Source organism: Gobius niger (assembly GCF_951799975.1).
Source record: "Gobius niger genome assembly, chromosome: 5".
NCBI lineage: Eukaryota > Metazoa > Chordata > Actinopteri > Gobiiformes > Gobiidae > Gobius > Gobius niger.
The window spans coordinates 9,535,252-9,552,004 of record NC_136856.1 but is presented as its reverse complement, the minus strand read 5'-3'; the positions used below and the strand labels follow the sequence as shown (position 1 = coordinate 9,552,004).

Sequence of the window (16,753 nt, the reverse complement as noted above, 5' to 3'; positions counted from 1 at the left end):
GTCAATGGAACAAGAGCAGCCACAACGAGCCAAGCACAGGTTTCTAAGCACATACTGCACATTATTGTGAGTAATACACACATATGTTTCTATACATTCTTCATGTCCAGTCTGTACTTCACTTCACCTTAGTCAATTTTAGTTTTCGCTGCGAGCAGAATCAGGAAGTTTCGTCGAAAATAGCCCACGTTCGTTCACACACAAAAAGGGAATGTCATAGCTGTAACCTCGCAATTCGAAATATTCATTCCATGGGCGCTCGCTTTTAACCACATGGTACCATTTTGTTTGATACCACAGCAGAAATGATCACTTTCATACATACAGTATCATGAAATGGAAAAGTTATATTGTCAGTCACCATTTCCCTCGTTATGTTCTATTTCTAATACCTCAAATTGCTCTCCTTTTAGTGTGTTGGTTTTATTGAATTATAGTTAAAGCCCCGGTGAGTCACTCATGGCTAAAAGGCTATATGCGAATAAATTTGACTGAACTTCACCATAGACCATAAACACAATGTAATTTAAATGGAGGCGTGAGCTAAATGCGTCGTAGGCTGATGGGCAGAAATGCTGAATTATGGCTTATTGTTGCAGATGCTAAGCGAAAGCAATCAAGGTGAATGGGACGTGCGCTGCGTACGAGAGGTGAGGGTAAAGTCACCGGGTGTTATTGGAGCGCACTCTCTCTGTATGGAGATGAGGAGCACATGAAGGTCGAACTCCGTCCATTACCAGTGATTTACACTCCGCTGTGACCTTTACCACCAGGAGTAACTTCACTGAGAGGTCTTTTTAAGCGCCCCTCTAAAAACACTCGGGCTCGGCTTTACCTGCTGAGTCCGAGTGGCGGTCGGGCAATGCGAGAGATGCTTGGATGTGGGAATGGGATAAAAGAAATATCTTGAGTAAAGGGTTATTTATATCACAATATTGAAACATAATGATCCTGAAGAAAGGAGCATTTAAATGTAGACATCTAACTTATGAGCCAAAGACATTTGAGACCTACATGTGTCCTATACTAAAACACTGAAGAGGCACCAAGAGCCCCCCCCCACACCTGCAGCACAGTGGAGGCGGCGCAAGATGAGCTACAGGAAACAAGGAAGGGACAAATGAGGAGGTATCCGGGCAGTGAATATATTTTCCGTAGGTATGTTCTGCCATCAAACAATCCCAAATCATGAATGTGAAACGTCATAGATAAATCAACCAACCAGCTTAACCCTGACCCTGCCCTCACCACTAACCTTAAAGGGATACATGCAAGTCAGCCATTTTATACTCACTACTGCCAGCTCAGGTCATAGGCGTAACTGCAGCTTCTATATTAAGCTCGTGCATGACGGCATAATACTGCAGTGTTTAAAAAGACACCCATCTCCCTAATAGGCTTGTGGGGCAATGTTTGGCTACTGTCAGTGCATCTGCTTTAGAGCGATTAAAAATCCTGATTAAATAAGAAGGTGAGCCGTGTCGCATCATCTTTTTTCACCAATGTTGCTTTAGTAGAGTTTGTTTTGCCTTTTCAAAGCAAGGCAAGACACGGCAGTTCACACAGTGGTCAATGTTGAGATTATTAGCTGTTTTTTTCCCCCTTAACATCTTAGTGTTAAAGAGACTCATTTTATGCTCACTACTGCCACCTCAGGTCTTACGCGTAACTACAGGTTCTATATTAATCTCGTGCATGACGGCGATTTGGACCCGAATTAACACCTTTTTGAGTGACAGTGCAGGATTTTAGAGGCAGTTGTGGTGAACATGTCTGGGCTCATTCTACACATTAGGACATTGCTGGAACATGTAGGGGGAGGAAAATACTTAATTTTAACATTTTTAAACGCCGTATAGTCCCTTAAAGGATAGTGGGCTGGAGCCTAATCTTAATACATCGCTGATTGGATGAGAAGTGTACACAGTGGCAGAACCTACCTACGAAAAATAAGTTCACATCCGGGCAAGACTCACAGCTAAGCCACACATGCCTTCTATTGTTCTGGCTACAGGACGTTCACCGGAAAATAAAACAGATCAACTGCTACGCTCTTCCCAGAGGATGGCGAAATACTGTTGTGCAGGACATCACGCTCTGAAACAGTGACAGGGGGAAAAAAGTTGATATTAATGCGTATTTGACCTTTTATTGACGCAGCGGCTGTATGGATGGTTAGCATGGCGTTTTCGGTATTACAGTGGCCTCTTTTCGAGTGAGAGTCAGCAGTGAAAACTTCTAGGTTCATAGAAAATGCACAAACCTCTTTCTTTTCTTTTTTTTCCACATAAAAAAGTTACTGCACCTTTAAAATAACATGAATAAGAATTAAGGATTTTATTTTTATGATAGTGGGCGGCTTTACTCTCACGGGGAAGAGATGATTTTATTGCTTCTATGACAAACTTGAGAGTATTCGCTGCTCTCTTGGGGTATATGCACAATCAATTCAAATGCCGTTCCCTTGTATTTAAGTGTTATCCTCTCTAACAAGATTATATAACTTTTCAGACAAGCGGGCGAATGTATAATTCAGTATATAGTGTGCTTTTAAAAGGTTGCCAACTATCTCTTCTGTTTTGATGTGAAATCCTTTGTTCCAGGGGGCAACAACTTTGTTCAACATTGTTAGTGAAAACTCTCCACTTGCTATAAAACAAACGCCATAAGCATCGGTGAAACAAGAGACTGTGTTTGACACGATCTCCAGAATAAGAGAAAATGTATTGCACAACAGACTGGACCATTGTGTTTTCTCCTTGATGTAATGTACACTTTAATATTCCAGAGCATAAGTTGCTATGTAACAAATGCAAAACATAGAGATGGCATTGAAACCAAACGCATATCGATTCTTTGTTTTGGGTGAAATACGTGTTTAAATTGGTTTAGAGATCAGTTGCATTGTACCCGTTCCCGGTGACCAAAGGAAAATATTATTTAGTAAAATGCCCTACGGCTTCTTACTCCAAGCCCAAAGCTGAATAAATGCTAACATTAGATGTGTGTGTGTTATGCTTTTGTTTTGTTGTGCCAATTACAGCCAATCTTCACTGCCGGCTTTGTACAAAAATGAAATTAACTTGAAACAAAGAGGGAAAAAGTCAGTGAATCGTTGCCAGGAGATTGTTTCCAGCCCCTGAGGAAACAATTATCTATTTTAGCCAAAGCAAAGTGATGGTGTCACCCTGAAACTGCCTTTTTGGACAAAAGCCAGACCTCTAGCGTCAAACTATAACAGAATTAGGTCTACATCTTTGGTTATAAAAGGTATTAGAGGCACCAATAGACACAAATGTTCCGGAGTGTCCGTAATCTATAAATGTAGGCACAATCTTTCTGAAATGTCAAAAGTTCAGTGCGGCACCCCGCTGCATGTGATGTGACAAATAACTTCTTCCTCCAGTTGCATTGTTCTAATCCCTTTAGCGGCGCGGGAATGGAAATATAATTACATTTCACTGGTGCAGTGCCTTTGATAAGACAGCCGCACGCTGAGCTGAATGTCTAACTGAGGTGGATGCCTCTCCAAAACCATCTTCACTTCACTCCGATGAATCTACTCTCTACTGCCGTTTTCTCTCTGGTCTCTTCTCCATTAACCGCCTTTTATAATAGAATGCTTTAGTCTTAGTAGTACGTGTGCACTGTCTTCACTGTGGTCCTTTGGGTTAGTCCTTGTTTATAACAAATTTACCATGGTTTTGCCCTATTATATTCATTCTTTATTTAGCACAGACACATATAAGGTCCATATACTGTATTTTTCGCACTATACAGTGCACATAAAAGCTTTTAATTTTAAGCGCCTTATATCCCGGTGAGCCCTATGTATCAATTTCTGGCTGTGTTTACACACTTAGTTGGTTTACAGGTAAACCAGCATTAATTATTGTGCCTTATATTCCGGTGCGCCTTATTTATGAGAATAAAAATGATCATTGATAATGTGTCTTATAATCAGGTGCGCCTAATGGTGCGAAAATATATGGTAGTTTAAAAGAAAACAGCAAAAGACATGAAAAAACATTTAGCCCATAGATTATCGAAACAGTCTCCCCCTCCAATGTGTCCTTAGGGGCTAGATGCAAGTTAGCCATTTTATACTCACTACTGCCACCTCAGGTCATACATGCAACTGCACCTTCTATATTAAGTTTGTGCATGACGGCACTTCAGACCCGAAGTAACACCTTTTTGAGTGACAGTGCAGGATTTTACAGGCAGTTGTGGTGAACAGGTCTGAGCTCATTCTACACATTAGGACATTGTTGGAACATGCAGGGGGAGGAAAATACATAATATTAGCATTTTAAAACTCCTTATAGTCCCTTTAAAGGCCCTATACCTGATTTTTTAATTTCAATGAATGAAAGAGGAAAACACTAAATTAAAATATTGGTTGAGGTTCAAGCTCATCCCTAATCTTCCTTGCATATTTGCTGCATCCCAGTTCTTCTAGGAACACGTTTATAGGCACATTTCCCAACTTGCATGGTCACTTTTCAGGGTCACTTACACAAAAATGCTAGAAAACTAGGCTGCAAGTTCATGAAATTGATACAAATGCTTTATAATTATTTCTGTAGTGTTTTCCCCACAAATGTCTGAGTTTACAATATACTTAAAGGGGCTAGATGCAAGTTAGCCATTTTATACTCGCTACTGCCACCTCAGGTCATACGTGTAACTGCACCGTCTATATTAAGCTCGTGCATGACGGCACTTCGGACCCGAAATAACACCTTCTTGAGTGACAGTGCAGGATTTTAGAGGCAGTTGTGGTGAACAGGTCTGGGCTCATTCTACACATTAGGACATTGTTGAAACATGAAGGGGAAGGAAAATACTTAATTTTATCATTTTTAAACTCTGTATAGTCACTTTAAGGAAGACAAAACAAATTTCATTCCATGACTACAAAAAATATCAGGTATAGCTTCTTTAACTCAGAGGTATACAAATTAGAGATTTGCTGTAGATCTGGTAGTACTTGAAAAGGCAAAAATAATCACAGTGGTGCTAAAAACACGCACAGTCATCTACTTCTGAAAGAATAATGGATGGGTCAAAAGCAGAGGACAATCAGCCCTGCAAATACAAATATTTAGCATAAAGACTTTGTTCTAATCAAAGTTGCTTCACAATTTGTTGCAGTGTCTTGTCCAAAGACTTAATGACTTGGCCTGTTGTTTGGGATGAGAGCCAACAAACTTTGGATTAGTTGTCAAACTTCACTAAGCCAGCGTCCCACCTAATGCTCAATATTGTGAAAGTGGTTCATAAAGTGTTTCTCCATATAAACGCAAAACTTTGAATTTGTATCATGTTATTTCCAGTCTTCGGATCTAACGTTTCCTCTCCCCCTCCTTCTCTTAGGCATTGCCGTGGATAAAAGAGGAGTTGTGTACTTTGTGGATGGCACCACGATACAGAAGATAAACGAGCGCGGGCTGCTTTCCACCGTGATTGGCTCAAACGGCCTCATGTCCACACAGCCGCTGAGCTGCGACGCACGCATGGACATCAGCCAGGTAAGCTCACAACGCAGAGCTGTTTAAAAAGACACTGATCTCGCTAATAGGCTTATAGGGCAATATTTTGCTACTGTTTGGGAGCGATTGATATGCATGAATGAAATGGGTAAGTGGTTTTGCCCTATTTGTCTGTTTTCCCTGTTTGTTTAATTTACAAATAACTTTTGGGGAACTTTTTCACTTTTCTAATCCAGACACATATTGTAGAGACACGAGGATAATGCAAAAGGTCATTATTTCAGTGGTTCCTTCGACGATGTGTTGACATTTTGAGTTGTGGCGCCGCACATGGACATCAGCCAGGGAAGTTCATAATACTGCAGTGTTTAAAAAGACACCCATCTCCCTAATAGGCTTATGGAGCAATGTTTGGCTACTGTCAGTGCATCTGCTTTAGAGCGATTAAAAATCCTGATTAAATAAGAAGGTGAGCCGTGTCGCGTCATCTTTTTTCACCGCTGTTGCTTTAGTGGAGTTTGTTTTGCCTTTTCAAAGCAAGAATTTCAACAGACACGGCAGGTGAAAACGTACATTTTTCACACAGTGGTCAATGTTGAGACTATACATACAGACGGCATCTCGTCATAGAAGGGGGCGTGGCCTCGCTGATGGGGAAAATAGAATCTTTTGGGAAACACAATTTTTCACTCTTTTTAGCCATTTTCCGGTGGAATATGAACTCATTTATTCCATACAAATAAAGTCCAGTGTAAGTCAGGTCCATATGGATATTTTCTCACAGCAGATTGTTCTGTAGAAGTGAAAAAACAGCAGTTGAAGCTCGCGCTAGCTAACCGTTAGCATTAGCCCGATGCTAACATGTAGCATTATGTTAGCATTCTCCGCTATTTATGTATTTATGGGCCGTTGAACCACTTTGCTCCTCTCCATGTCTTTGTATCTTTATTTAGTAGAAAACTATATTCATAATTCAGCGTTTGTTAAAGTAGTTTTTGAATAATTAGAGAATGTTTACATTTTTTCAAAATAGTTTTCCCCTTTAACTATTTTCAAACATGACCATATATGGGCGATTCCAGAGATGCCGTCTGTATCTATGAGCTATTTTTTCCCCCCTTAACATCTTAGTGTTAAAGAGACTAGATGCAAGTTGGTCATTTTTAAATTCACTACTGCCACCTCAGGTCTTACACGTAACTGCAGTCTCTACATTAAGCTCGTGCATGATGGCACTTCTGACCTGAATTAACACCTTTCTGAGTGACAGTGCAGGATTTTAGAGGCAGTTGTGGTGAACAGGTCTGGGCTCATTCTACACGTTGCTGGAACATGCAGCTTTTTAAACTCCGTATAGTCCCTTTAAGTAGAGACCAAACTCACCCTTTACGGCGTTCATTTTATGACGTTTTATCAACACGTGCGCCACACATCTACAACAACGTGGCACTCTCTCGTCTTCCCCCACACATATTCATTCACAATTATTGACAGGTTTGGTATCCACGTGTAGCATAACAGACAATCGAGATGAAGTAATCCAAATATGGTAATTTCCTTACGACAGCGATACATGGGCCAATGTCTGCTGGCTGCTCTGCTTTGTGACAACGACACTAGGGGCCCCCATTACTGTAGTACCTCCATATAGCCGCTAGTTTCCCATTGGAATGCATTGCGCTATAGACACATTAAAAACAACTTTAGGTGCCTATTTTTTTGGAACTTTCTACAGCTAGAATGTGATAACGCTGGATTAGTTACAATTAAAGGGACCAGGCTAGTTTTTCGTTCGTTATTTTATTTTGTGAGCAACACAACACACGTTTACAAAATTTCAAACGTAAAGGCTATTACAAATCAAAACGAGAAAAGCAAACTTGTCAGTTCCCTTGAAAAGCCAAATACAAATGCACATGTCCAAAAAGGAGTGAGGAGAAGTTAAACTTATTTACCCCACCCCCTATTTCAAAAACAGATTGATAACATCATTTTCCTGTTCCTACATAGTTACTCAAAACTCAAAAGAAAATTGCTAAGTAGCAACAGTAACAAGGCGCATACATGAGATGAATCACTTGTAATCTGTAAGTTCTGTTGTCTCATATTTAAAAAAAAAAAAATCTTTATATTTCTTCTTAAACTCATTCATGCTTGAGCACAGTTTTCGTAAGAAACATTTTAGAAATCTCGTGCTAAAGAGGGCCAGACTGTTAGCATTGAAAGTCCGAACTACACATCACGCAAGGGTCGAGTCTACAGTGCAGATCCCGCCCTTATGCCCTTTTTAGGAACATGCTCCGTCACAGCAGGGTAGGAAGAGTCTATCTACCATGATTATTAATAATGTGTCTATGATACGGGCCTATGTAGGCATTACAAGCTTGTTTTCCTCACACTCTATCGCAACAACATCTACTCTTTAGTTGCACAGCCTCCAAACTTCCCTCTCGTGTACTTAATCTCACTAACTCATTAAGTGCATTAAAACACTACAAGATATTCCTTATGTTTATGTCTACAGCAAAAGTGTGATGCCTCTAATTTCTTTCCCTATTCACCTGCAGTGTTTAATTGAATTGCCTACTTTGTCTAAATTGTCTGATAGTGAGCTCAAGAGATTCTGCTCTAGAGTAGGGATAAATATTGGATCTGTTTATAAGGCCAAAAGTATCAGAAAGAAGATACTTTCCACTTTGACTTGATCTGCTGAAAAAATAAGCTCCCCCACATATTATAATTTATTGATGTGCACCTGTCACATTTGTTTTGCCAATTTAACTTATCCGACTTCAAAGTTGGAAACCTTTTCTGACTTTTTAATAGGTTTTTGCTGCTGCGTGCGTCTATAGGGCAGGCCTGTGCGCAGACTTGAAGACCAAAGACAGCTCGTACACAGACTTGATCAGCCCGGCCTCAGATCATAGTGCTGACTTATGTGAGGCCTATTAGAGAAGGGGATGAATTATAGATGAAGTTGCTGGCTCTGAGGGGGAGATCTCTGCCCACACGTTAAGTATAGCAGGCCTGTGTAAGTGTGAATATGCCTGTTCAGCCCGGGCCCTATTCCCAGAGGGGCTCTAACGTGTCTTTAAAGGGGCCAGTGTTACCTTGCAAAGCCTCCATTTGTTTTGTCGCTGTCCTTTTTACGGAGCGCACCGTCGCGTCCCCCTTGGAGTCACCCTCTGCCGAAGTGAACTGACGTGACCCCAATCCATTGTCAGTATCGATGAGAGCTTCACAGCGCGTACAGCCAGCAGACATCAGTAATATATGCGAAATAGGCAGTAGGGCATGTCTTTCAAAAAAGTGCTGCACATGTCGGTATCATTGGCAATGTCTTAAAGGTAATAGTGTTAAATGTTTCCTATAGGGCTTATTCAGGGAAAAATAAAACTTAATTTTGATGTGCATTTCCCAGATTCCCAAATCTAATATGACTAATACAATTTAATGTATCGTTACAACAAGATTTAGTTCCAACTGCTGTAACTCAAATGGATGAAAATGTTTATGCCACAGATATTAATCAGGTTCACGATGCAATTTCAACGGATTTTTGTGGAGAGTAACAAAACTATACATTTTTGAAAACTGTATTCAATAAGCAATCAGAAAAACAATGTTTACATTTGCTCTGATATGTATAAAAGTGTGACAATAGCGGTAATAACATTTATATGGGGAGTAAAAAACATACTTTGGCTGAAAATTACGAAATTTGGGAGAAAATTCCATTTGGTCGTTCCAATCAAAAAAGTTAATGAAACCCTTGTCTCATGTTTCATGGAGTTGCCATAGCGATGACCAGAACTCCCCATTTACTCTAATGGAAAAATTCTAAGGGCAAATAGGATTTTTTTTTTTCTCCAAAAACATTTAGTTTTCATACTCTCCACGAAAATCCCACAACAGTGAAAATCTAAACATAGTGAACCGGACTCATTTGATAACTGCCTTGAATATTGCAATATTTTATTTAATTTTATATCCAATGTTGCCTTTTTTTCTTCAAGCCTCATCGCGTCATTATTTTACGCAATGTATAGAAGAAAATACAATGATTTTCTCTTATTTATAGATTTTTTATTTTTTTAAAATACCTGAAAAATGACCAAACAAACATGAACTGCTCACCCCAAGTCAAGATATTTACACTTAAATGAAGATAAAGCAAATCAGTGCACTTGTAGTTGTTTATCTTGATTTTAAGGGACTATACGGAGTTTTAAAATGTTAAAATGTGGTATTTTCCTCCCCCTACATGTTCCAGCCATGTCCTAATGTGTAAAATGAGCCCAGACCTGTTCACCACAACTGCCTCTAAAATCCTGCACTGTCAAAAAGTTGTTACTTCGGGTCCAAAGTGCCGTCATGCACAAACTTAATATAGAAGGTTACATTTACGCATAAGACTTGAGGTGGCAGCAGTGAGTATAAAAATGACCAACTTTTATCTAGTCCCTTTAAGTCCCTGTCTTGCGCCATGGACAGATTTCTTTAGACTCTCAAATCAAGGACAAATGTACATATCTCAAGAAAATGTTACTTATTTCAAGATTACTTTTTGCAGTATAACAGAGATATTCGCTAAAGTCAAGGAAATAGGAGATTGTAATAGGTTAGATCCTCATCTAAATCCATTCTTTGATTACCCACTGCAAGTTAAATTTAAATTGAATTGTGTCAAACAAGGTTAAAATCGAACTAAATGTGGAAAATCATGACAAAACGATACTTTAAGTTACCATGCCGACACCACCTGATGTGGATATTGTGTCAAGCCCTATAGTCAAAACACAATTTAGTCCCCAAATGTGATTCAGTAGTTAAGGAGTAAATGCTTTGAACTGATGTGGCCCCAATCCCCGGACAATATCGATGAAAACCTCCCTCCTCAGAGCAGACGTCAGTGTGGTAATTTATGCAAAACACTGTAGAGAGATACAGTAGCGAGAGAAAGAGCGATGGTCGGGTCCGTTTGATTCAGCGGCCCCCTTCAGCTTTCATCCTGACCTGACTTGACTCCTCAAAAGTGATCGCCTGCCATCTTGAGAAAAAGTTCGATATCATGAAGAGGGGCGAGATGTGATGGGTGTCCTCTCCAGCTCAGGACAGACTTGAATCCCGCTTGATGAATCTCTCCTCGGCTCCTAAAATGGGATTTCAGAAGCTCCTTTCGCTCGTCTGACGCTGCCTATAATTGGACATGTCAGTGGCAATTTAACATGATCCATTTATTTACCAATCTATCCTCGCCGTCATCAATCACCGCGGCCATCCCTCAAATGCGCCGTCTTTGTAGCATGCTGTGGCTTTGAACGTGAAGCCGGGCAGGATAATCCGAATGGAGCAATTTATGCACTCGATAATTCAGGGTTAATAGTAAAGTATCTAAACAATAAGTCAGTGGTGTGCTGTTCCAGTCAGGGCCTTCAGGAGCAAACAGGGTTTACTCAAACACATAGAAATTGATTGATGCATGGAGCTACACCTAAACAGATCGCTTGTTATTTTCTTACCGACTTCTCTCCCTTGCTCTATTTTTATGAACGAGGGTCAAAGGATATAGGATAAAGATAGTGACGCGCACAGAAGCACATGTGTTACACTGCAAAACGTAATAAATGAGATTAGCAAACACAATACTCCAAATATTAGTTGTTTTGACTAGATAAGATGTGTTTGGGCATCATTTCACTTGTTCTGAGAAGTTTCTGACTCGTTTCGATACATTTCGTCCTTATTTCAGGTAATTTTCTTTGCCAATGGGGTAAGAAAAGTGGTCTTATCTCATTGGCAGTTTTACTTTCGTATTTCAAGCGAGATTTACATTAGAACTGGTCTGAAATGGTCCAAGCAAAGTAAACTTGGTCCCATCAGGAAAAGTGTCTAAATGAGTGAAAACAACAAGATGCATTTCCTCAAGTCAAGTCATTTAAGCCAATGCTTGATATTTACTTTTCGCAGCGTAGCACGTGCACATTGTTTTAGTTCTTCAGTGCGTAGCAGCTGCACGTTCTGCTTATCAAGAGGACGGGCTCGTTACAGCGCGTATCCTAAAACAGCGTAGGCGTTAGTTTGTGATGTGTGTATCTGCAGGTGTGGGTCTGCAGTGGCTCAGGCAGTTTTAAGTATAATATGAAGAGGCTGCGGCACAAAGTGTCATCGATGAGAGGTATCGTTAGTGAAGGAGACATTCGGTTACGCTGGATAGCTACATCAGTTCTCTACAAGTAGAACCGGTTCTCGATTCCCATCTCTAGTATCAACACAGCAAGCCAAAGCAAACGCCCCAAACTAAACCATTGAGAACAGTAATATACGAAACACATGACACATGACAGGCGGAGACGAGCCCTTTATAAACATGGAAACTGGCAGCTGTCTTCATGAGATGTTTAATTGACAGAGAGAGACTTCCAGAGATCAACAAGATCACTTTACAGATGAAAAATAGCCGTGTGGCTGATTCTGACATATTTACAAAAATGTCCATTATTATGTGCTGTCCCTCAAATAAATGAATAAATAAATATATAATCCAGATGCAAAATCCAAAACAATAAAAAGACACTAAACTTCCAGTTTGGTGCTTTGCATTTCGTGTTCCCTGCCCGACTCCCAACAGCTGGTGCGGGGAAACAAAGGCAAACCTTCCTCCTATCCGGGGGAGCAAAGCATCTGTGTCCCGCTGTCGTTCCCGCTGTCGTTCCCGCTGCTTTGCTATCGAAGCTCTTCATGAAGAAGGGAGAGCAAATAGAGGAATATTTTGTTTATCCGGTTTAGTTGAGCCTGCACTTCTGAGTGGCTGGAACATCTTGCTCATGCGCAGCTACATTAGCGGGACGCACTGTCATTGCACGTTGAATTTTGATTGGCTGATAATTCTGCCAGAATCTACCTGGATCTGTAGAGTGGAAAGTTCTTTGACTTTCTGTATCATCTGTTGGTTCGGGGCCATGACTGAGGCGCAAAAGAACTCCCTTAGGAAAATATGTACAGTCGCAAGCAAAATCCTAGGTGTTCCTATAACGGGTCTGCAGGACATTTATTTTGGTCTAGATAAAGCAGACATAATATTATTGGACTCAAAACATCCTCTGTTGAGAGAGTTTGAGCTGCTATCCTCAGGTCGAAGGTACAGGTGCCCCGCCCTGTCTAAAAACAGAACCAGGCAGTCATTTGTGCCACAAGCCATTTTACAATTAAACAAACCAACAATATGAAGTAACCAACAGTAATTTGTCTATTCTGTACAGCGGGTCTGTCAGAGAAGGTTTTAAGGAACGTAGGTAATGATTTTAACATAATTTAAACTGAGAGCGACAGGCCGCGGTTTGTTCTTTGTATTTTGTCAGTGTTTGGATCTGTCTGCTCTGGTCATTGTTGTCGTTGTGTATTTCCACTCACTGCAAATGAATTTCCCCACAGGGACAATAAATTTCTACTACTACTAGAGCAGGCCCAAAGGAGGAGCAGTTTGCCAGAGGTGTTTAAGGCACAACAATGCCAATGTAAGCAACCTAACTGATTATTAATCAAATTACATACAGTTAAATACACTTTTTATAATTTATTTTTTTCTTAGAGAAGACCCTGCTGGTCCTGACTGCCCACCACTGACAATAGTTAAATATCTTAGTTTAGTTTATTTGTTGATTTGAGCAGTAAATATTCTTCCCATGATTCAACACAATAACAAACAGGATTATATGCACAAACCTCTTTTATCAGATAGGGGTTTTTTTTGCACTTCATAAACAAACATGCCACAAAACTGGACACCTACGAAGCTGTTTTTGAGTGCAGTTTTGGAGGAAGACCTTATGTATCCAAAACTCATGTTGTGTTACTTGGGGAACGAAGGAGACGAGCTGGTGATGTCCCACTCCCTGCAAAATTGCGAGTCAGATCTGATACAATTAAAAGTATGGGGAAAGGTAAAACTACAGTGTTTCAAATAATATTCACAACATTCTAAGAGAACTGAGCAAAAATGTACTTCAAGACGCTAAGTTCAGTAATAATGTGTTGTTCATTAAGCATATTTTTTTTACCAGTCTGCTGCCTCTTCCTCTCTGCTCCGCGTCTCTCTCTCAGCTTTGAACACTATGGTTGTGCTTGTGACTGTCTCTTCCCTTGACCCCCCCCCCCCCCCCCCCCCGCGGTGCCGTGCGGCTGGTGTGCTATTTGAGAATGACGGTTATTGGCTGACATTTGGAACAGTGCCGAGGTGAGCCAGCGTGAGGCTTGAATAAACACGGGGACAGCTTTCTGCCCACCACTGACCTTTGCATGAACAGGGAGGGTCAGTCGCCTAATGCTATGTTATTAAGAAGATATTATTTGCGCTCACCTGTTACTGACACTTGCAGGGGGGGAGAGACTGCAAGGCGGTCCTGTTTCCTTTGTGCTGGTCTTAGAAAGAAGAAAAAGAAAATAACTCTTTTGTGTTGTTGTTTTTTTTGTCTTTTTTGTGCACAACAGGTGCGGCTGGAATGGCCAACAGACCTCGCCATTAACCCGCTGGACAATTCTTTGTACATACTGGACAACAACATCGTGCTACAGGTAACTAGAAAAAAAACAACACAGTGTTTTTGAGTATTAAGCTGCATGTGATCCACCATGTGATCCAAAATCAAAGTCCATGCTTCTGTTTCGACAGCCTCAAGGTGATTTTGAGAAACACAGTGACACAATTCAGAAAGTACTTTTACATTTTTAAGGTTAAATGGGTGGAATACTGTCAATACACCCAATTAGGTCATATCATGTACAACTCTGGCATTTGCACTGGAAAAAAATTAATAAAAAATGATTGAAGAAATGACAGAAACCTACTAGAGTTTCAATCTAAAGTTTGAGTAAATTTGGTCTGGTCTTAGATCAGATAAAACATTTCATTGCCAATGGAACAAGTCATTATTCTCTTAAAGGGATTTTTCAGGATTTTTGACATAGGAGTGTTGCTGATTTCTGGAGATATTTTTTTTGTAATTCATGCAGTTCTTATATTTGAAGAGTTTCGTGGCGCTAGGCTAATGCAAGGCTAGCGCATTTCTATGGTATCAGCTAGCCTGCATTAAAAACAGTCTGACCCGCTCCACAGAGCACCTGAGGCAAATCACTTATAATGCCAGGCTAACCATATAAATGTCTGTGTCAATAGAATAATTTTAACCATTTTTGCATTTAAAAGAAGTTATATTTGAGCAGCATCAGCTTCGTGGTCGTATAAGCTACGCAGCGGCGGAGTGATCTGCTATAAAATAGTCCCTCAAAATGCGATCATTCATGTGATGCAGGTCAGTTATATTCCAAAAATTATTCTATCAATTTATATAGACATTTATATGGTTAGTCTGGTGTTATAAGTGATTTGCCTCAGGTGCTCTGTGGAGCGGGTCAGACTGTTTTTAATGCAGGCTAGCTGATACCATAGACATGCACTAGCCTAGCGCCACAAAACTCTTCAAATATAAGAACTGCATGAATTACAAGAAAAATATCTCCAGAAATCAGCAACACTCTGGATAACTAGGAAATGAGGCCCTATGTCAAATATCCTGAAATATCCCTTTAAGTCAGATTATATTGTGTAATGTAAAACAAATGTTTTTAAAAGTAAAAGTTCATTTGTCTGATTTCAAAGTTTGTTTTATGCTTGTTCCATTGGCATTAGCATTTGTATCTTAGATTATTCCAGACTCAAATTCAACATAAAGAACCTTTATTCAAGCAATTTTAAGTCATTTAAGATGGTAATTTTTCCAGTGTTTTACTTTGACCTAAAACTGGCGGCTTCGGCCCTCGGTCTTTTTACAATGAAACAAATTGGCCCTCCGTTAAGAAAACTTGCCTACCCCTGCCATACAGTATAAGATATATCTATAGTTCCTTATGATTCACAACAACATGAACTTCACCGAGTATACTGTGGAATCTTTTAATTAGCATTAGCTTGTTTCTGGCACCCTGGATGCCTCAAAAACCCTCATCGCTTTATTACAATGGCAGGAATAGCGCATATAAATTCACTTAATGTTTTCCATGCTGGCTGTATGGCTCCGGCGGCAGCGTGTACTTGTGAAGAATGAATAATAAAATATTTCATACCAATTGCAGGGCTGTCAGTGGAAGAACGTTGACGTCTCGATACATAAAAGGGGGGCTTGTTAAAAGAATAAGACGTTATCAACAGCTGTGGCGTGAGGCTGTTCTTTAGTACGTCGCTCAGGTTGTGATTTTAAAATTAATGGCTCCGCGGCGTTGAAATATGTGCTGTAAAAACATAATGAGTCAATAGATGAGGCAAGGCTTAAGTTAAACTAGAAGAGAATAATTAGTGTGTTTACAAAGAGACGCCCCGATACAAGCTAATATGTGCTTTCCAGCAGATCACAAACACACACACACACACGCACGCACACACACACACACACACACACACACACGCACGCACGCACACACACACACACACGCACGCACGCACGCACGCACGCACGCACGCACACACACAAACACACACACACGCACGCACGCACGCACGCACACACACACACACACACACACACACACACACACACGCACACACGCGCACACACACACACACACGTATATAAAGGCTGTGATTGTACTTGTTTTAAGCATAAATTAACAATGTATATAAACCAAATATAAAATAAAATGTGTTGTTGTATCAGTTAAACCCTGCTTGTGTGAATGTATGTGCTTTACAGAAAAGGAATGTATTAACAGTGTTTCTACATATAATTACAAGGAGGTGCAGATGAAAGACTTTGGGCAGCACAATTAAATAAACATGTTTTCAGGCTTTCTCGAAAACTACAGAAAAATTCGTTCCAAATTTTAGCTTCATGAAACCAAAACCGTGCCTCACCGAGTTCAGCCCTGACTTTGGGCACCAGCAGGAAACCCTGCCCTGGGGTCTCAGAGTCTGAGATGCTTCATACGGCACCAAGATGTCAATGTTGTGCTTCAGCACTGGGGCATGGAGAGACTTGTGCACAAGCAGAGCTGCTTTAACCCCTTGACGCCTGAATTTATTTTTCCAACTATATAAAAAAATTGCTATTATTAGTATATATTATCACTTTTTGCTTTCAAGCTGGTGCTAAATTAAGTGGAGTCTTGCAGGAAGTGGTATGTCGTGAATTAGTTAGCTTCCAATATCTGACAGGATCGGGCAGAGCACTTATCAAGTGCAGAGGTAGATCTTTCCATAGAGCTCT

General features: G+C 40.3%; 1 protein-coding gene across 1 annotated transcript in view; it reads left to right on the top strand.

Annotated features, from left to right (window-relative positions):
* The window catches only part of tenm1 (teneurin transmembrane protein 1), a 464,310-nt gene that overhangs the window by 392,162 nt on the left and 55,395 nt on the right, over positions 1–16,753 (top strand). Inside the window, exons 23-24 of the mRNA XM_079556162.1 lie at positions 5,380–5,534; positions 13,986–14,069. Of these exons, the coding sequence (XP_079412288.1) occupies positions 5,380–5,534; positions 13,986–14,069 (239 nt within the window). The remainder of the gene's footprint in view (positions 1–5,379; positions 5,535–13,985; positions 14,070–16,753) is intronic.